We start from the raw sequence: 21331 nt of genomic DNA, 5'->3' as shown, positions 1-21331 counted from the left end.
AAAAACAAAACTAATATTTCTAAAATAGTATTTCTGCTAAATATATGGCCTGTACAGCCTGGTGGACTGTGGTATAAAGGGATTATTGGTACTTGTTAAAGACGAGCCACAGAACTCACTTGTGGTTTACCACTTGTGAATAATGCCAAACCAGCATGTATTTGGTATATATGAAAAAGCCGGTATTTATCAGTGTGCATGTGACATTTTGAATCTTAGTTAAGACACATACATATTACAGTCTAATTAGACCTCTTGTTTTAGTTTTCTGTCTGAATTCTGCTGAGATTAATGCATTTTAATAGGCATTCATGTTTTCCAAGAAACCATGTCAGATGTAATTTGTTTGAGTTTAGCAGATGATTACCTAAAGGCCTGTAGAAAATACTCTTAAGATGTCACTCAAAGAGAAGTGAAATTTAAACATGTATTTGAAGGCTTTTGAGCTGAATTTTCTTTTTAATAACCTGCCCAATATCATGAGCTATTGAGAAAAAGAATAAGTGAGCTTTGCACCAACTAAATGCCAACCAGACCACTACTTGTTAAATACCATATTTGATGCCATAATGCCAACTTTTAAAAAATTAGCAGTAACATACACCATTATAGAAGAATATACAGACTAATACCAATAACTTACATGAAAAAATAACATGCCTACTAACATAAAGCAGTGTCATATCAACTCTGGACTCAGCTTAGAGCAGTTACAGATTTGGATTTGATATGCAGTTAATTATCTAGATACATAAATATTAGACACTGACTGGTGTAGAAATAATCACCTCTCTCTTTGGTCTGTAAATTCATTTGCATACAAGAACACAAGGTACATTTTTTTTATCAAGCAGTGAAGAATTTGGAACACTCCATGAATGATCAATAACATCACTAAGTATAACTGGAATGCTATAATTAAATGCTTTAATGATGGCTACATTGCTCATGTGTCTTTTGTACGTTAGATTTTTTGTAATAGGACATCAACATGTAAGATTACCAATGGGATTAGTTAGCACTTGAGCTCCTACCTGCTGCTCTCATACTGATTCTGGAGGTAGTAGTTGATTGTGTTCACTAAAAAACTAAATAAACGACTATACAGTGACTTTGCCAAAAGATCGCGGTAAAAGTCTGCAATCTCTATAGTGTGTCTCCTCATGATCATGTCTCCTAAGAAAGTAAACACAAAAAGGAGAAGAAAACATGATTATAAAGTGTACAAACTACTTTAAAAATACTTTTTCATATAATAATCTCTCTGTCCAGCCTCTTCACTTGTCCCATTTCCCGTGCCCCTGCTGTGTACTAATTATGCAGAAAGACCTAGTGAGTCAAATAACAAAAGCTCCCACTAACATACTTGGAAGATTCTCAGGTTAGGAGCGAACATAGACAAAAAATAATTTGTGTGGCATACAGGCTCCTTTCTTGGTGCAGGTGACTTATCTGCATGGAATTTCTTAATGACACTGGTTTTTAAAAAACATTGAATTTTAGCATTAGGACCTGGTCTGTGACCTTGCTGCAAGGTTCACCACAGTTGAGGTCTATCAGCGTCAGCCTCTGATCTGTTGCTGAGCTCCATGTTACAAAAGGTTGCTGTAATTCCAAGGCCCAGTTTGATCTCCTCCAAGATATCCTTGAGAGAGTCTCTTTGCTGGTTCATAAACAATTAGAAACAAACCATTAACTCTTTTAGCTCTGACAGACACCAGAAGGATCTAAAAGCTACCAAGTCTGATTTATTAGAATGTGGACTTGGAAGAAAGTACCTTTGAAATACTGGACATCCGTTGTTAAGGCTGAAGCAAGTTCATCTGGCGATACCTGCAACATTCCTGCCACTAAAAGGAAAGAGTTGTTTTGAAGAGAGAGGAACATGTGTTCAATTACTGTATTTCAATATATAAACAGATTTTTTATTTCAATGCTATTTTTTGTAAACAGTGAAAAAGCCTACACAATAATGCAGAGTTAGCTGTCATAGCAGTAATCAAAATTAATGAACATGTAAAATCGGCTTACTATAATCAGGACTTTGTAAAGGTTGAATGTATCTGTATATTAAATTACAGCTTTTTTTCTGTCATACAGATTACACAGAACTTTCCCTAGGGCTTGGCAGGATCTCTTTAGTATTAGAGTTAAGGTATGCTGCTTATTGGTAATCTGTATTCATAAGCCACTTTGAGGAGATTTGTAAGTGACCAACAGGGCAACTTCAAAGCAAGAGAAGCTTTTAAGGCAAGGATTTCTGAATGTAAGGAATTCTATTAAATGCAAATTGCTTAGACGTTGACATGCAACAAAAGTATATGTAGATATAGATAGATAGATATAAAAAAGACCAAAGTACACTATACAATTTCTTTGGGCAAATGGCACCATTGAGAATGACACTGAATTTGATAATTTGCCACAATAGCATTTTGCTTATTCCCATAAAAATCTGTAGTTTATAAAGCATCAGAGTCAATAGGGTTCTGTGTTTCCCCAGTAATTTATGAGTCTCCAGGATGCAGATCTTTGTTTGCCTGGAACAGTGTTTCCATCTATTGGTGAATCAGTGAAATCACCTGATTATAAGAAACAAAGTAGGCAATTCTAGAAGGTCACGTTCTACTGACCTTGTTCTAATAGCCGCAGGTCTGACACAAATGCTGTCTCAGCGTCTGTCAGAGTAGTAAACCGAATATCTCCAAGATGCAGAATTGCTGAGAGAATTACAAACAGGTTTTCCACCTCCTGCACATTTTATACACAAACATAAAGAAAAGTTCAGCTGGGCATACAAATGAAAGAAGATCTTTTATACAACATACATGTGCTATAAATATACAGCAGTGGCATTTGTTCAACTAAAAACTATTAATTTATTATGTGAGGATTTAGGGTTTAGAAATCATACTGTGGCCAATACAGTATATAGAACAATAAGAATAGTCTAATGCTTTTACTTTTGCATTTATGTAAATCAAATTAACTGATGAGATAAGAAATAATAAAATATCTTTAATGGAAGTATTATTTCTGCAAGAAATAAGCATTTCTTGCCTATTGAGAATTCTAACAGTGATAAATTCTACATCTGTGAAGAGCACTTTTTTTTTCTTTTAGCCAGTCATATTCACAATCAAACAGTCTAGTTTAAAGTTAAATTATACCAGACTCCATGTAGTGAAAACTATAGTTAAGTTTGTTTGTTTGTTAAATCCATTGTGATATTCTGTTTTCAGATGTTCATAAGTTTGGAAAACAATCATCTCTTGGTTGTAATTTTCCAGATATAGTTTCTGTGATTTTTGTAAAAATGTTTTTAAAATTAAGCAAATGATGGTCCAGGAAACTGGACTGGAAAAAAGAAAAAACAACAGTTTTCCCATTATAAAAACGTTCTTGTGAATCTTTAAAAAAACAAACAAAAATCAAATAAAACAGCCTATAGTCAAGGCCCTTTGTACTATTTAGCAATTCGATTTAAATTATGTGGCTAAGAACCCTTATTTACTTGAGAGAGCTACATTGCATTACTTAGAAAGATTAACTGATCATGAACTTATTTGATAAACCTGAAATAATTACTGAATGAATTCTTAGAGCCCAAACCTGCGAAGACTTATACATGTGCTTTCCTTCACACACAATGAGTATCCCCATTAAATACTCTTTGAGAATCAGGGCCAAAATATGCACTACAATATGTAAACATTTAACCAGAGCATCTTCTGCAGCAGAGACCAAATTAGCTTTGCAAATAACTGCTCAGAAATCTAAAATTTCTTGAAATTGACCCGAGACAGTTTTCCAGATGTTTGGAGAAACAACAGAGCTAGTAAAAGATGCTTCTCCCTTTTGCTGCTTTCTCTACCAAAATGACCCTGGGTAATGAACAAGGCTATAATTTGTATTCTTACCTCTTCCATGAATAATCTGAATAATTTCTTTATATTCAGTGAACCATAGTGAGGCACCACATGGTCTCTTAGAAGTTGGCAAATATCATTACTGCAATTTTTCAGATTGGGTAAATAAGGCATAGAGAATCTACATGACTTGCTACAGGATACAAAAAGGAGTTTGCAGATGATCTAGGGCAGGGGTCGGCAACCTCTGGCATGTGGCTCGCCAGGGTAAGCACCCTGGCAGACCGGGCCAGTTTGTTTACCTGCCGCGTTGGCAAGTTCAGCTGATCCCGGCTCCCACTGGCTGCGGTTCGCTGTCCCAGGCCAATGTGGGCTGCGGGAAGCGGTGAGGGATGTGCTGGACACGACTTCCCGCCGCCCTCATTGGCCTGGGATGGCGAACCGCAACAAGTGTGAGCCGCCATCGGCTGAACCTGCTGACACGGCAGGTAAACAAACTGGCTCGGCCCGCTAGGGTGCTTACCCTGGCGAGCCGCGTGCCAGAGGTTGCCGACCCCTGATCTAGGGTAAGGAAACAGATCTCTTATGCAACCTCTCAGGAGTTATGCTACTATAAAAAAAACTAATAATGCTTTCTTATATAATTTGAAATCTACAGATGGAAAAGTCACGATATCAGTGAAGAGGTTTATTAGCCCATTTTACAGATCGGAAAACTAAGATTCAGAAAGATTGACAAGCACACAAGGACACTGGGAGTCACTTTAAATCGCAAGGATTTTGTGTGGCTCTGGAAATCAAGAGACTGGGTTCTAGTGCTGGGTCAGATACTTATTTGCTGTGTCCCTAGACAATAATGATTCCCCATCTTTAAAACAGGGATATTAAAAAATATTAGCCTGCCTCACAGGATGGTTGAGGATTAATTAGAAATGTTTATGTAGTTCTTCAAAAAGATAAAGCGCTATGTCAGTAACTCTTATCTGTTCCCTGCAGCTAGAAGGACCAGAGATCACTGTACATGGGTTTTTCCACAGATATCAAAGGTGGTATAGAGCTAAATTACAGGGCATGGCTGGCTCTATACTAACCACCATATTACCACCAGCATAAGAGGCATGTGTATAGTGCTGCTGTGTGCCACTGATCCCCGCTGGCCAAATAGCTCCTTGCGGGGACTACTGCAGCCAAGTGAAACTAAAGAAGCCGGAGTCTGCTCTAAGTTAGTCCAGAGACCACTTCCTCAGCTATTCCAAGTGGAGCTATGGTGCAACTGAGGATCTGGCTCTGAGAAAAAACTCTGCTTTGGATAATAAGGTGCTCTCAAATGTCCTCTACTGCTCTCAAAAGTTTGTCTGTAACTGTGTATTTAGGGGCTGAAACTCCCCTCCTTAACCAAACAAAAGAGCTAATGAAACTCATCCAGATTCTGGTTTGTTTTCAGAGTTGAAACCCCAATACTACTGGAAAGTAGTTGTGAGTTGACCCAGCACTTTGTGGATTAGTATGACAATCAGTATGCACAGAAAGCACCCCACTTTACTTCAGAATTTCTCTGTCCAATACAGCTACAAATATCGTCTCTGTAGAAGTAGCTGGGTTTTTTTTAACTCAGGCCAGGAGTCCCTACACTGCTCAGACATTGGCACTGTGTTTTTTCTAGTGAGAATGGTAGGCAAGGAGAGTAAAAACAAAGGGGAACTTAACTTCATATGTTAACGTGTGTTTTGTTTTTAATAGAATTTTCAGGATTTTAATTTAATAACCTGACCTTTTAGGATATAATGTTTAATTTGGGGGTTGAAAACAAAGTTGTACAATTTAAAATCTGCCAAGATGTTGAACTATGAAAAACAGTTACAGTATTCTGCTTATTCCTGACGATTTCCCTACACATTTGCTATTCAGGACTCATATTACGAAAATGAATTCTACTGACAGATCCAGAACAATCTACGCAACATATTCTAGGATTGCATTATGGGCTAAATGCTGGGCCCACTGATGTTAGTGGGAATTTTGCTACTGATTTCTGTAAGACCAGGATTTGGCCTATCAAGAATAAAGAAAAGTGCAATTAATTGTATTCCACATAAGTGTAGACTATTAGTAGCAATCACACAAATGCTCACAGAAATACATTCTTCATATTGAAAGTCTGGGTAGGTGTCAAATTATAGCTGATAATGGAACTGTAGTTGCTACCTTAACTAAGGAGTTGTAAGCAACGTCATAATACTCCATCACCACAAGAGCCTCAGTCTAGCTCCCAGTTAGGTAACAGCTTCACCATGGCATCACCAGTTTATTTCTTTATCGTTGCTGACAACTGTTGATCTCTTTCCGTTAGAAATGATGCCTACCTGACTTCATATGACAATCCAGCCTATTGTCACATTAGCTTTTTCTCAGCTTTACCAGGATGATGTTAGGTAATGGGTATTTGTTTTTTATGCGTGTTCACTGGATTTTTATTATTTATTTGAACAATGGTAATGCCTAGCGACTCCACTTCTTGTATAGTCTCACGTATAACAGAGAGAGAGCGTCACAGTCATATGAGCATGCTTCTGATTTGAAAGGGGATTACATGGCATACAAAGGTGTTCCCAAATCCAAACACTTATCACCCTAGATTTCATTCTTCCCATTTCTGTTTTCCTTCTTTACTCATTCCCAAATTCGCTCCATTGCCTGGTTTATATGGTTAAAGGCCGACTTTGAGCTTCTCTCTCTTTAAGAGCATAAGAACGGCCATACTGGGTCAGACCAATGGCTCATCTAGCCCAGTATCCTGTCCTCTGACAGGGGCCAGTGCCAGCTGGGTCAAAGGGAACAGAACAGGGAAATTATCAAGAGATCCATCCTCTGTCATCCAGTCCCAGCTTATGGAAATCGGAGGTTTTGGGACACCCAGAGCATGGAGTTGCATCCATGATCATCTTGGCTACTAGCCATTGATGGACCTATCCTCCATGAACTTATCTCATTCTTTTTTTTAACCCGGTAATACTTTTGGCCTTCATCTCCTAGCAACAAGATCCAAACGTTGACTGTGCGTTGTGTGAAGTACTTCCTTATATTTGTTTTAAACCTACTCCCTAATAATTTCATAAGGTGACACCTAGTTCTTGTGTTATGTGAAGGGGTAAATAACTCTTCTCTATTTGCTTTCTCCACACTATTTCTGATTTTATAGACCTCTATCATATCCCCCCTTAGTTACCTCTTTTCTAAGCTGAACAATCCCAATCTTTTTAATTTCTTCATGTATGGAAGCTGTTCCATGCCCTTAATCACTTCTCTGTACCTTTTCCAATTCTAATATATCTTTTTGAGAAGAGAAGACCAGATTTACATGTAGTAGTCAAGGTGTGAGCGTACCATGTATATATCTAGTGATATTATGATATTTTCTGTCTTATCTATCTCTTTCCTAATGGTTCCTAGCATTCTGTTAGTTTTTGACTGCTGCTGCACATTGAGTGTTTGTTTTCAGAGAACTATCCATGATGACTACATGATCTCTTTCTTGAGTGGTAACAGCTAATTTAGACCCCAACATTTTGCATGCTTGGTTGGGATTATATTTTCCAATGTGCATTACTTTGCATTTATCAGTATTGAATTTCATCTGCCATTTTATTGCCCAGCATCCTGTTTAATGAGATCCCTTTGTAGCTCTTTGCAATCTGCTTTGGATTTAGCCATTTTGGGTAATTTTGCAAATTTTGTCTGCAAATTTTGTCACCTAACTGTTCACCCCCTTTTCCAGATCATTTATCAATATGTTGAACAGTGCTGGTCACAGTACAGATCTTTGGGGGAACCTGCTATTTATCTCTCTCCATTCTGAAAACTGGCAATTTTTCCTACCCTTTTGTTTCCTATCTTGTAGCCAATTACTGATCCATGAGAGGACCTTCCCTCTTATCCCATGACTACTTACTTTGCTTAAAAGTCTTTGGTGAGGGATCTTATCAAAGCCTTGCTGAATGTCCAAGAACACTATATAGACTGTAGCACACTTGTCCTCATTTTTGTTGACACCCTCAAAAAAATGGATAGACTGGTAAGGTATGATTTCCCTTTACAAAAGCGATGTTGAATTTTCCCCTATATATTGTGTTCATCTATGTGTCTGACAAGTCTGTTCTTTACGATAGTTTCAGTCAAATTGCCTGGTTTACCAGTCCATATTTGTCAGGATTGCCTCTGCAGCCTTTAAAAAAAAGGGATTGCATTAGCTGCCCTTCAGTCATCTGGTACAGAGGCTGATTTAAGTGAAAGGTTACAAACCGAATAAATGCCCAAATACATTTGTTAGTCTATAAGGTGTCACAAAGACTCCTCATTGAAACCGCAGTTAGTAGTTCTGCAATTTGAATTCCTTCAGAACTCTTGGGTGAATACTATCTGGTCCTGGTGATTTATTACTGTTTAAGTTATACATTTGTTCCAAAAATTCCTTTATTGACACCTCAATCTGGGACAGTTCCTCATATTTGTCACATAAGAAAAATGGCTCAGGTGTGGGAATCTCCCTCGCATCCTCTGCAGTGAAGGCTGATGAAAAGAATTCATTTAGTTTCTCTGCAATGGCCTTGTCTTTTTTGAGTGCTCCTTTAGAGCTCAGTCATCCAGTGGCCCCACTGATGGTTTGGCAGGCTTCCTGCTTCTGATGTACTTAAAAAAATTGCTGCTAGTTTTTGTTTCTTAAGCTAGTTGTTCTTCAAATTCTTTCTTGGCCTGCCTTACATCTTTACACTTGATTTGCAGAGTTTATGCTCCTTTCTATACTCCTCAGTCGGATTTGACCTCCAATTTTTAAAAGGATATTTTTTGCCTCTACCCACCTCTTTTATTCTTCTGTTTAGCCAGAGTGGCTTTTTCCCCCCATTTTGCGTATATGTTTAGTTTGAGCCTCTATTATGGTGTTTCTAAACAGTCCCTATGCAGTTTGCAGGCATCTCACCCTTGTGACAGTACCTTTTAATTTCTGTTTACCTGGGTTTCTCATTTTTGTGTACCCTTTTTAAAGTTAAATGCTACTGGGGTGGGTTTCTTTGGCATTCCCCCCCACCAACCCCCCAACAGGGATGTTTAAATTTAATTACATTAAATTGCTATTACCGAGCAGTTCAGCTATATTCACCTCTTGGACCATATCCTTTGCTTCACTTAGGACTAAATGAAGAATTGCCTCTCCCCTTGTGGGTTCTAGGACTAGCTGCTCCTTGTTGCTTTTGTTAGTTGAAGTCAAATCTTTCATGTCACTTGACTGTAATTTTGTGTGTCTAATTATGTATATGCCTTTTTCAGATGCTAGCAATCAGACAGCATTTGGAATGTATACTTCACAAAATTAAAAGGGACAGCAATATAATCAGGAAGGGAAAAATACCCAGGGCGTTTTATAATTTTTTGTCATATGGGATTTGATTGTTTCTTGCTATCGAGACATTATGTAATTTAATTGTTCACAGGATTATAATTTGCAGCTGTTCTGTGAGACTTTAAGAATGAAAAAGGTTTACATTGTTGGTGCAGTATCTAATTAAAAGTGATTACAATCATTTCCCTGGAGTGAACTATCACTTTGTTTCATTGGCACAAAAAAGGGCCAGGCCTATATTTTTCTGGGGGGTCTGTCAATATGAGTTTCTTATGACTTTTCACTAGATAAAAGAGTCATTCTAGGCAGGAACTATATAGGCTTGCATAACTTACCAGGTTATTGAATCCAAAAGCAGTTAGGGCTTGTTTTAGGACAGCTAATTTCTCTCTGTTGAGAGTGTTCACTGTTACTGATGTCTCCTCCAGTACAGTCTGGTTCAGATACCTGCACGGGCGGGGGGGAAAAAGCATATAGCCTTTATGAGGTTGGCACGCAATCAAGCTTCTATGGTTAAAAGCCATCTTTTGCCTTCCAACCTAATGGAAGTCACACACAAACACCTGTACATAATGTTCTTAAGTGTTTACAGGAGACTCAGTGAATTGTTCTCTCACCTCTCTGAGGGAAAGGCATTTGTGACAGAATGTGTTTATGTTCTACATTTCCCTAGGCTCTTGCATAACTACCCATTATTACATGCAGCTATTAGCTCACAAGTTTTCCTTGTGACATTTGTGTGTATTTCGCTAGAACTTGCAAGGTGCATTTCTGCCATTCCTGAGGAGTCAAGTAAGACTGTTTAATTTTCATGTGGCCTCATGGTCCCCCCTCCCCCATTTATTCTCTTCCAAATATTCAGTAGCGTTGATTTTTATCTGTAGCCAAGCAGAGCTCAGGCACAGTGAAAAAGAGAGGTTGACAAGGAGCTGATTGTGGCTTCCCAATTCTCAGATACCCAAAGCCCCAGTGCAAGTTGAAGCTAAAGGGGACAACTTTAATTTATGCCACTGAGATCTTCTGCCAGTGAAGAATGGACTCTGACTGTGTCCTCCCTATCTCCCTTTTGCCAGCTGCTGGAATTCCTGCCTCTGCCAGCTTTTTTGCTGCCAAAGACTCCCCTACAAAGGGGTAATTCTCCAGTGTAACTCTCTGACTGCTTTAAATTCACTTTGTGCAGCTTGGAGGACTTGAGAATTCAACTCTTATCAGCCTGATCCCAAGTTCACTGAATGCCTGGGGACTGAGCACTTGAATTAAATGGGAGATGTAGTAAGATTGCTTAATTTTCTTGTGGCCTGATGTTTCCCCCTCTCAGTGTAGTGTCTGATCCTTAGAGATGCCGAGTACACACTTAAATAGTAAATGTGTTACATGTACTGAGTCATAAGCTCCCACTATAACATATAATATGCACTGAAAGGAAGTGTTAGTGAATTACAAATATCCCTGCAATGTGTCACACACACACACCCCTACCTACCTGTGTAAAAACAGACAATGGAAAACAAAAAGAGCCAATATACAGTGCAAGACAGCTATGCCACATGACAACTGAAATATAGTACTATATACTAACACAAAGAACAGCAAGCTAAGAAATGTTCTTAGCAGTAATATATTGTGGCCTTCCTATAACATGCATAGCAATACACCTAATTGTATCTCACTGCAAAATGAAAGGGAGAGAGAGAGAATGGGTGTTTGCATTTTCACATTGAGATGTCCCATGTCCATAACAAACAGACCTGGTGGCGGTTTGAGCTCTGACAATTCCTGATCACATTCCTATTCCAGCTGGGATGGATAGGTCTCATCATGGACTCCCCATTCAGTCATCAGACTACTCCCAAGGTCAGTCTACATTACAGTTAGGTCAACACGAGGCAGTTTACGACGACCTGACTATGAAAATATCTATACTTAAATTTTGCTCCTGCTCATGCAATTGCCCTGCTACTTAATAACTCCACCTCCATGAGAGGCATGGAGTCAAAGTCACAGTAGTTAGGTCAACACAGTTGACCTGCTGCTTATGTCAACTGTTACTGGCTTTCAGGAGTCATCCCACAATGCCCCCACATAGACAGTACAATCAACATAAGTGCTCCTGGTAAGGACATGCAACGCTGACACAAGGAGCAAAGTGTTGACACGCACAAGCGATGTAATTAATGCAGTGGCTGTATGCCGACATAAGTTAGGTCGACTTAATTTTGTAGTATAGACATGGCCTTAGGGAGCTCTCACAAGAGTTGTGCTTTGCATAAGAGTACACAGCTTTTACAGTTAGGTGTAGGAATTATTTGTGCTTCTCTAACCAATCTCACTGGGGGTTATGACAGACAATGAAAAGACTTATGAGAAAGCATGATGTGGTGAAATATATAGATGTAATAGCAATGAAGATTTACCCTAAATAAGGGGATCCCAAACTTGGTTTGCGGCCCTGCTTCCCGCAGCTCCCATTGGCTGGGAACGGCGAACCATGGCCACTGGGAGCTGCAAGTGGCCGTACCTGTGGATGCTCATGTAAACAAAAAGAAGAACAGGAGTACTTGTGGCACCTTAGAGACTAACAAATTTATTAGAGCATAAGCTTTCATGGACTACAGCCCACTTCTTCGGATGCTGTAGTAATAATAAATTTGTTAGTCTCTAAGGTGCCACAAGTACTCCTGTTCTTCTTTTTGCGGATACAGACTAACACGGCTGCTACTCTGAAACATGTAAACAAAGCATCTCGTGGCCTGCCAGGGGCTCACCCTGAACAGGCTGTGAACCAAGTTTGGAAACCCCTGCCCTAAATGGAAATTGGGTGGCCGAGAAACATGGATGGAAGAAAAATGTGTATAGAGGCACAGTACTTCCCACCGACAGGATAGCTAGACCAGTAGCTCTTTTTAATGTATAACAGACCTTACACCACTAGGACTGGAGTCTGTGAAGTTCTGACTTAACACCTCCTGAGGTACTCAGCATCTTGCAGAACTGGGCCCTTACAGTCAGATTTTCAAAAGAGATCACCACCCAGCAGCCCTCACGGAGAATTTATTACATCTCTCTCTGCATAGTTGGCACCTTATTTTCTCTCTTTTGCAGAATGGTATCATGTGCCTTTACACATTCAGGCAATATGGTTAATCCGCTCTTTTTAATGTTTTTGAAGAGTATATATATGAGCTTTCGTACAAATACTTTAATTAAATTTGCCAACTCAGGGTCCAGTCTTGGAAGGGGCTGAGTTTTCTCAATCTTCACTGACTTGTGCTCAGCATCTCCCACGATCACACATTTTGTTGAGAGATAATTGGTTGTTGAGTATCCTATGAGTGAGATTTTCAAAAGTGCAGTGTAGGCCAAACTCTGCTCACACTGATGCCAAAGATAAAAAAATATATTGACTTCAATAGGAACAAGGTTAGGCCAATGGTGAATGTTTTTCAAAATGAAATCCTAAGTACCTACTGGGACCGGCCAGCCTGGAGAGACTTCCACTTTCCCACTAAGGTTCTGACACAGTTGTGATCAGCACAGGCACTTGATAAGGAGCTCTCTACATTTAAAAAGTGGGGGTGGGGCAGCTGCAGGCAGGACATTTTCTGAGATGTGCTCAACTCTGGAATTTACAACTCTACTTCTTTGGCCTAAAATAGCTAATTTGCTGACTTTTAGAACATGCTGCAAGACCCATCTATTTCCCAAGCTACGTAAGGAGGATTGAAAGGTGAGAATTGCTGGGAAGGAATGGATATTTAGTTTTAAAAAATCACAAAGCTTTAGTCACTATTTTTAAATGTCAGACAGTATTTTAAAATTGTGTTAAGCATTTACAGGCCTAGGTGGACATTATATAAACCCAAACAGCAGAGAGCGCCTGTTATGTTTACTTGCCAAAATAGTCACAAATCACATTTTGTATTCTTCAACCTGCCCCAGCTGAGAAACAGTGACAACTGGAAAAGATATACTTCTAGTTATAAGAATACTTCCCCCCGCTGCTAAAGATGGACCCAGGATGCAAATGTCTTGAGACACATTGCAGACCATTTCTACCACATAACTAGACTTAGGATCACAATTCACCACCAGCTACACTGGTGTAAAACTGAAGTAAAGTGGTAATGAATCAAACCCTTAGCATTAATGTCATACCTCACACTACAGATACATAATTATTTAATAAAATGTTAACATTTTTTAATATTTATGATCACTCTCATTTATAGAGAACTTTTGGTTGATGTTGACATTTCAGTGACGGGGATGGAATTACATTGCTGCTGATAAAGAGGATGCTTTGCAATTATAAATGGCTAAAAATTTCCACTACAGACTGCCATATAGCATTCAGATATTAGCCTTACTTGCCTTTCTGTTACTATGAACTACACTCTGTTATAGCTATCATACATTGATTAAACCCTTTACTAATACTAGAGTGTTTATGTGTTCCAACAACAGTTTCCTTTGAATGTAATAGGTCATATTAATCGATACTTGATAGGAAATAAATAGATATTTTTCAGTAAGTAAATATTAGGCCAGATCCTCAGCTGGAGTATTGGCATAGCTTCTTTGAAGTCAATGTGGATATATCAATTTACGCCAGCTAACTATCCCGCCCATAAATTTTAATACTAACAATAAAGTTTTTACTATCTATAGTACCTTTCATCCAAAGATCTCAAAGGGCTTTACAAACATGAAAGCGTCACAACTCACTAGAGATAAGTATTATCACCATTTTAAACTTGAGGAACAGGAGGCAAGGAGAGGGTAATTGATTTGCCCAAGGTCACACAGTGAGTCGGCAATAGTTCTGGATACAGAATGCAGAACTGAATCATTGCCCTGTGCATAACCACTGGACAATTCCTCCCTCATTGCTATCAGTTTTAGTTCATTTTTTTTTCACGGGGTGGGGAGGGGGCTGGGGGCGCTCTCTTCTGTGGATACAATTTCAGCTTGCAAAATTTGTGCTCACAGTTCACTGCAGGCAGAAATCTAAGTACTTTTGTCTGCAAATACCTTACTGCATACATGGAATGCTTCCAATAGGAATAATGATTTCCAGAACTCCAATCAAATATATCCCCTGTCCTGAGAGGAAAAAGGGTAATCCCTGGCTTCAGTACAAAGTAGATAATTATGGGCCCATGACTTTACATTTATTAGTACGGAATGTCATCTCATTGCAAGACCCCCACTGTCCCCTTCTTTTTGGGTCACGACACATTTGCCACCCCTCAAATTTCGTTATTATCAACAAATTTGATTGTTGCCAAAGCTTACTGTGTGAGCTGCTGAAGAATCACAGTTAATGCCCTCCACCAGGGCCTAATTAGTTCTTGCCTGACATCATAGCAAGGCCCATCTGGTGAGAGTAAGGAAGGCAGGGAAAGGGACAGGCACTCCTCCAGGGATAGTTCTTTTTAAAATCAATCTGTTATGGGGGGGTCGGGGGTGGGGTGTTGGCAGTCCTGGCCTTTGAGGCCTAATGGAATTTGTCCACGTACATTTTTTAGCCAACTAAGTATATTAAACAGGAGAAACTGCCTGTGACACATGTGGCAATTTCCTGCAATATCCTTGAAAAACCTTACTGAATTAAGTTTAAGTATCTTTGGAGTACATTGTATTAGATGCAAAAGTTATGTATTATCATGGGCTAGGATTGTATGCAACCTCTCTAGAGGGAAGATGTGATATGAATGCTGGGTAGTGTTATGAACTTCAAAGGACTGTATTGAACTATGTGCCAGACAAGAATGGACTTTTGGGACAAACAGCGTCAAGTGGTTTGCCTGAGAAATCTCTAGGGGGAGGTGAATACAAATTCCCCACCTCTGGTTATGCAAAAAAACCCAACCTTTTCAAGTTACGCTCTGAGGAAAGGACCACTGTCTGCTGATTACCTGTTCCCAGAGTCTCAAGATCAAAGGTCCAAGCTGTATAAATGAAAGACTAAATTATTCTTGCGGGGAGGGCAGGATGTTACTTTTGAGTTAAGGCTGTTCTGAACTGGTAACCACAAAAATATTCTTTGTGGGGTTTGAAAGACTGATTCCTATCAGAGCCCTTGTCGGAGTTGGTAAGCTTAAAAGTATCTGTGTAGGTTCTTTTGTGGGTTTTAATGTTTTTTCTGTAATGTTTTCACCTTAAAAATAAGTGTGATTGCTTAGAAAGAGTACTGTGATAACCTGTAATTGAGGGCAATTACAACTGTTCATAAGCCTTCGAAGAAGAAGCAAAGTGCAAACACTGGGAATAGCACAGTGTAGGCAGGGAACCTCACAGCCTGGAAAAACCCCAGTCAAGAGGGAGAGAGACATGGGTCTCTGCCCCAGAGAGGTGACAGCTGAGGAGTGGAGAGCCTAAAGTGGATGCCCCTGCTTTGAACTGCACCACTGTTGAAACTTCATATTTAGCATCAGACTGAGTTTTCAAAATTCAGAGGTAAAGCCCATTTTTGAGTTCAGATTCCTACCTGGAATGGCTCTCAGGAAATGTGGAGATGGGGCCCTCGTGAATACCTAGATAGATAAAAAATCAGTGTCACCCTTGTGACTCCTGACCTATTAGCTGAGAAATTCCCTTTTATTTTGTTACTGAAAATCTTTGAAAGGTTGAGAGAGAGCGAGAGAGAGAGGTGAATAACACTGAGAATACTACTTAGGCACTGGAGTTTCCTTGTAATGTTTGATTTATGCAGGCTACATTTAGGAAATTTCTAAAGTCTTGCATACATGGAATTATTTAATATAGTTTCATTGGGCCTTAAATTGCATATTTAGGTGTGTGTTTACAGAACGGGTCTCAGATTGGCCGAACATACTGTGGTAGATTTAGAAATTCTTAAACTGAACCTTTAGGCTGATGGTGGCTGTTCAGACAAGTAATGTTCACATCCAGTCTGTGCAGTTCTAATAATTAACTACTTTCCACTGAATGTCTGACCATCTGTTTAAATGCTATCATGTCAACATTTGCCCTGGACTAGTGTAACCAGAGAGATTATCAGCACACAGAAAAGTTTTAATTTAAGAACATGTGAACAACTGTTTATTTCAAAAAGAAGAAATTAGCTGATCCACAAAATGGGATTTGTTTAAGAAGATAAACCGATCAATAATTGTACTACAGCACAGAACCTGAGTAAAATATGGTGCTGCTTTAGACTAAAACAGTTGCTTGAAAACTGAAAAGACGTATACATTTAGCTTTATCTTTCTAATCTTTTTTCTAATACAACAGGTCTAATCTGTAACAATTTCAAACTATTTCTATGCTCCCAAAAGAACAGATAGAATGAGCTATTCACCTTATTTCAGAAATATTCCATGCTGCTACTTTTAGATATAAATTTATCATAATATAGTTTTCCACATTTTATTTGAGGGAACTGGATTTCTGGGTTGAAATTTTCATATATAGATGCAACAAGAGATCACATAAATATATGTAAGCATCTGTTATGTATTGAAAGCTTGCACTGACACAGAAATTGAAATGCATGCATAAACTGATAATTTAATTATTATTAATACCTACATTGCAGTATAGGAGCTTTCCAAATAGAGAGACGACACATAGACAAGTGCCAGTTTATCTGTGAAAATATGGATTTTTGTGACACACCCACTGCATGCATTTGAAAACTTGCACCAAATACTCCAAAAGAGTAAGGGACACATTACTGGTTAAATCCCTTTAAGGTAACACTTTAAGAAAAGAGATTTATTACAGTCTTATAAGTTGAAAATGCAAATATCAAGGAGTGGAAACTAAGGCCTTTTCTACACTACAAAGTTAATTCAACTTAAGTTACGCTGACGATCATATGTCGCTTTAATGACATTGGTTGTGCACGTCCACACAATGCTCCTTGTGTCAGCGGAGCGTGACCACCGGTGCTTTTGTATCAACAGAGAGAGCATTGCATTGTGGGTGGCTATCCCACGGTGCAACTTGCCACCCTCCCCTATGGGAAGATCTGCGAATGGATTGCGGTGCATCATGGGGATGTGCAGATATTTCCGTCCCATCATTCCATGGACTTCCAACTTTGTTTCCTGCCATTTTTGAACAACCCCTGTAAACTGTGCACCTGCCATCTCTGCCTGAGAGCATGGATCCTGAGCTGCTGACCAGTCAGGTGATGAGCGTTATGAACACAACGTGGCTGGTCCTGCAATATTTCATGAGCTGGGAAACAGAAAGTGAATCTGTAGTGCCTGCCCTGCTCTGTGCAGTGGAAAGAAACAATTCAAGATTGCTGCTGGCATTCAAGCAGCAGCTTCACATGGTGGACCATCGGTACTGGGCTCAGAGTCAGGAAACAGGCACTGAGTGGTGGGATCGCATCGTGATGCATGTATGGGATGATGAGCAGTGGCTGCAGAACTTTCGGATGCGCAAAGTCACCTTCCTGGAACTGTGGGCAGAACTTGCCCCTGCCCTGAAAGCTGAATGAGAGTTGTCTTCCCAGTGGAAAAACGAATGGTGATCATTGTGTGGCAAATCCAGATTGCCTACCAGTCAATCACAAATCAGTTTGAAGTTCTAAAATCCACTGCGGGAGAGGGGAGGCGGGTTATGGTGATGTAAGTGCCCAGGGCTATTAATCGCCTCCGGCTACGAAGGACTGTGATTCTTGGTAATGTGCAGGAAATAATTGATGGCTTTGCAGCAATGGGATTCCCTAACTGTAGCGGGACAATAGATGGCCTGCATAGCCCAGTTTTAACCTCAGCCTATCTTGCGACAGGGTACATCAACTGAAAGGGCTACTTCTCCAAGGTCTTGCAGGTCACCGGGGCCTTTTCACTGACATCAATGCGGGTTGGTTAGGGAAAGTTCATGAAGCATGCATCATTAGGAACACTGGACTGTACAGAAAGCTGCATGCTGGGACTTTCTTTCCAGACTAGAAGATTCCAGTGGGGGATGTGGAAATCCCTATAGTGATCCTGGGATACCCAGACTACCCCTTATTCCCATGGCTCATGAAGCCTTACACTGGGAACCTAGACAGCAGCAAGGAGCACTTCAACAACAGGCTTAACAGGTGCAGAATGACTGTTGAATGTATCTTTGGCAGCTTAAAAGCCTGCTGGCACTGCCTTTTTGGCAGGTTAGACCTCAATGAGGAAAATATTCTGATAGCGGCCTGCTGTGCTCTGCCTAACATTTGTGAAGTGAAAAGCAAAAGTTTCCCCAGGGTGGAGTGCTGAGGAGTATAGGCTGGCTGCTGATTTTGAGCAGCAAGAAACAAGGACAATTAGAGGGGCTCATATCAGGAGGTTTTGAAGGAGCATTTGGACAATGAGCCCCAGTAATGTATCGATACATTCGGCCAGGCAATGTTTACTTGCTGTCTTGAATGACCCCTGTAATGCTTGCTTCCTGAGCTTTAATTATAGTGAGCAAATGTTCCTGCCTATAGCCACTGTGTTCGAATTTTAGTAGCAACTACTGTGTGAATGAGACAAATGAAGACTGACTCATTTCGTTTCAAAGAGAACACTTTATTTGTCCTCAAGAACACATCTGCATTATCTAACCAAGAGGATTGTGAGTGCACTCATAGTTCGTGAATCATAGAAGTCGCATACACCTCTTTCTCACTTCCCCTTGGCTAGCACATAGGTCAGAGAGAGTCCCAAATATGGTGAGTTCAGAGGGAGCATGGGGAAGTGAGGGTTGGGAAGGGGAGATGGGCAAGAAGGGACAAAAGGTCTGAGTGGCTTGCAAAGGTCATTACACACGCCTAGGGAGAGTATTCTGAATATTGATACCCTTTTGCACAGGATCAGGTAATCAAACCCGATATCTGACTCCTGAGAGTAACCCAGGATGGAAGAGTGCATCTCCTGCATGCATGTGGCTTCAGACTGGGTCCATATACTGCTTGCGTGTGTGCCGTTTTGGTCCCTGCAGAAATAATTGCCAGTTGGTGTGGCAAAGTTTCCTACAGTAGGGGGAGAAAGAAGGCAGCTCTGCCAAGGAACCTTTGGCAGAGGATTGCAGAATACCTATAGGAAAGCTTCCTAAAGCTCTCTATGGGGGAGTCCCAGGACATCCCGGCATATATTAACAAACTTTCCCTCCAGGCCCCCACTGCATAGCTGCATAGGTTCTGTTCTTAATTTCTATCCCTTAACCCTCCTCTACCATATAACAAAGTAAATGAGACCTCAATCTCCTATCACTGTGCAGTATCAAAGCAAAATGTGTGCCTACCGGAGCTTGCCTCTCCTGCTTCATCCGCGCCTGAGCCAGAGTGCTGGGACTGGCTAGACTCCTCCAGGGTCAAAAATAGGTCCTGGCTTGCCATGCCACTGGACAACTGCATCGCATAGCCCACATCCGCTTCCAACTCCACTTCCTCATCCACCACTTCGTCCTCAGGGTTGACTCTGTTGGCCATTGCCTCCAGTCCCCCCAAAGTATCCTTAGGCTCTTGGTGGTGGTGGTGGGGTTGCCACTGAGGAGGGATGCAGCTCCTCTTAGAAGCGGCATGTTTTCAGTGCTGCACCAGAGTGATGGGTGGCCTCCCTTGCCTTCTGGAATGCCTGTCTTAGCTCCTTGATCTTAGCATGACACTGCTGCATGTCCTTTCTCCTGCATGCCATGAGCAATCTGCCTGTAGATATCAAAGTTCCTACCGCTGGAGCAAAGCTGCGACTGCACAACCTATTCTCCTCACAGACCCAGCAGATCCAAAAGCTCTGGTGTACTCCATGCAGGAGGGCATCTGTTCCAAAAGCCGCCATGGTCAGCTGGGAAGATGTGTGAACAGTCCAAGCCGAGCAAACAGGAAGAAGAATTTCACAAATTCCTGTGCCTTTAAATGGAGGGAGAGGCACATGCCTGTGTACCAGCAGGATAGCAGAGTTCAACCTGCTAACCAGAGTGGTCATGATAGGCATTGTGGGACACCTGCTGGAGGCCAATTAGGGCAAAATAAGCAAGCACAGTACAGTATCTATGAATATGTTGAGTCACTCTATGTAGCAGAAATCGCTATGGCTCTTGTCAAGGTGGTTTTATTTTGTTGGCATAGCAGGGGAGTTACATCAGTGGAAGGAGCAGGGCCAGCTCCAGGCACCAGCTTGGCAAGCAGGTGCTTGGGGCAGCCACTCCGGAGGGGGGAGGAACGTCCAGCTATTCGACGGCAATTCGGCGGACGGTCCCTCACTCCTGCTCGGAGCGAAGGACCTCCCGCCGAATTGTCGCCACAGATCACGATCGCGGCTTTTTTTTTTTTTTTTTTTTGGCTGCTTGGGGTGGCCAAAACCCTGGAGCCAGCCCTAGGAAGGAGCATTTCAGTGTGTACACCTCCACTGTTTTGTCAACCAACACTGACTTTTGTCAACAAAACTGTGTAATGTAGATGAGGCCTTAGGAGGAAAAATTTGACTAGGCATGAGAGGCATGTTCAGATCAAGTTTAGGAAAGAATTTGGGTACAAGACTGAAATATGGGTTTAGGATTCGAATCATATTTAGTGGTGCCAGTAATGTGCAGTCTCAGTCTCAGCATTCTTCAGCCCCAAATGGCAGAAATCTTATGAGCGCAAATGATCTCATGATATTTGTGCCACCTTGAACTGTAAGCTTTCAAGAGCAGCTTTATCATGAAATTTCAACTGTTTGCGAACTAGAATCAGAAACTAACCCCTTCTATTTTGGATTTAACCAAAACTAAAACTGGAAGAGCTGGTTCAGATCCAGGGATTTGAAATTGAAATAACTGCTGTACTCATCCTACCTCCATGTCACACTCACCTGAGATGTTCAGATTCAAAGGGCTGGCTTTGGTACAAAGGGACCTTAGTAGGAACTGATGATTTTGTCCAGATATGTCTCTAGCAATATTGCAGAAAATTAAGAAAATAAGATATTTAGCATTCCTACCAGCAAACAACTCTATTAGAACACCATAAGGAGATGATTCTCCAGGCTCACTGTCTGAACCAAAACCTGGGGCCTTTAGAAGAGATGTTTTTCTCTAGCCAGACACCTATCCTTTCTATCAGTGAACAGGATGTTGAGTGGTCATT

General features: G+C 40.7%; 1 protein-coding gene across 3 annotated transcripts in view; it reads right to left on the bottom strand.

Moving 5' to 3' along the window:
* The window catches only part of MYO16 (myosin XVI), a 588255-nt gene that overhangs the window by 167252 nt on the left and 399672 nt on the right, over positions 1-21331 (bottom strand). For all 3 annotated transcript variants that reach the window (XM_054013071.1, XM_054013089.1, XM_054013080.1), the window contains 4 exons: positions 9600-9711; positions 2634-2751; positions 1779-1850; positions 1035-1176 (listed from right to left, as the gene is read on the bottom strand). In XM_054013071.1, coding sequence (XP_053869046.1) covers positions 1035-1176; positions 1779-1850; positions 2634-2751; positions 9600-9711 — 444 coding nt within the window. The remainder of the gene's footprint in view (positions 1-1034; positions 1177-1778; positions 1851-2633; positions 2752-9599; positions 9712-21331) is intronic.

Source organism: Malaclemys terrapin, chromosome 1 (assembly GCF_027887155.1).
Source record: "Malaclemys terrapin pileata isolate rMalTer1 chromosome 1, rMalTer1.hap1, whole genome shotgun sequence".
NCBI lineage: Eukaryota > Metazoa > Chordata > Testudines > Emydidae > Malaclemys > Malaclemys terrapin.
The sequence above is the reverse complement of the archived record's forward strand: the minus strand, read 5'-3'. Positions and strand labels throughout refer to the sequence as shown.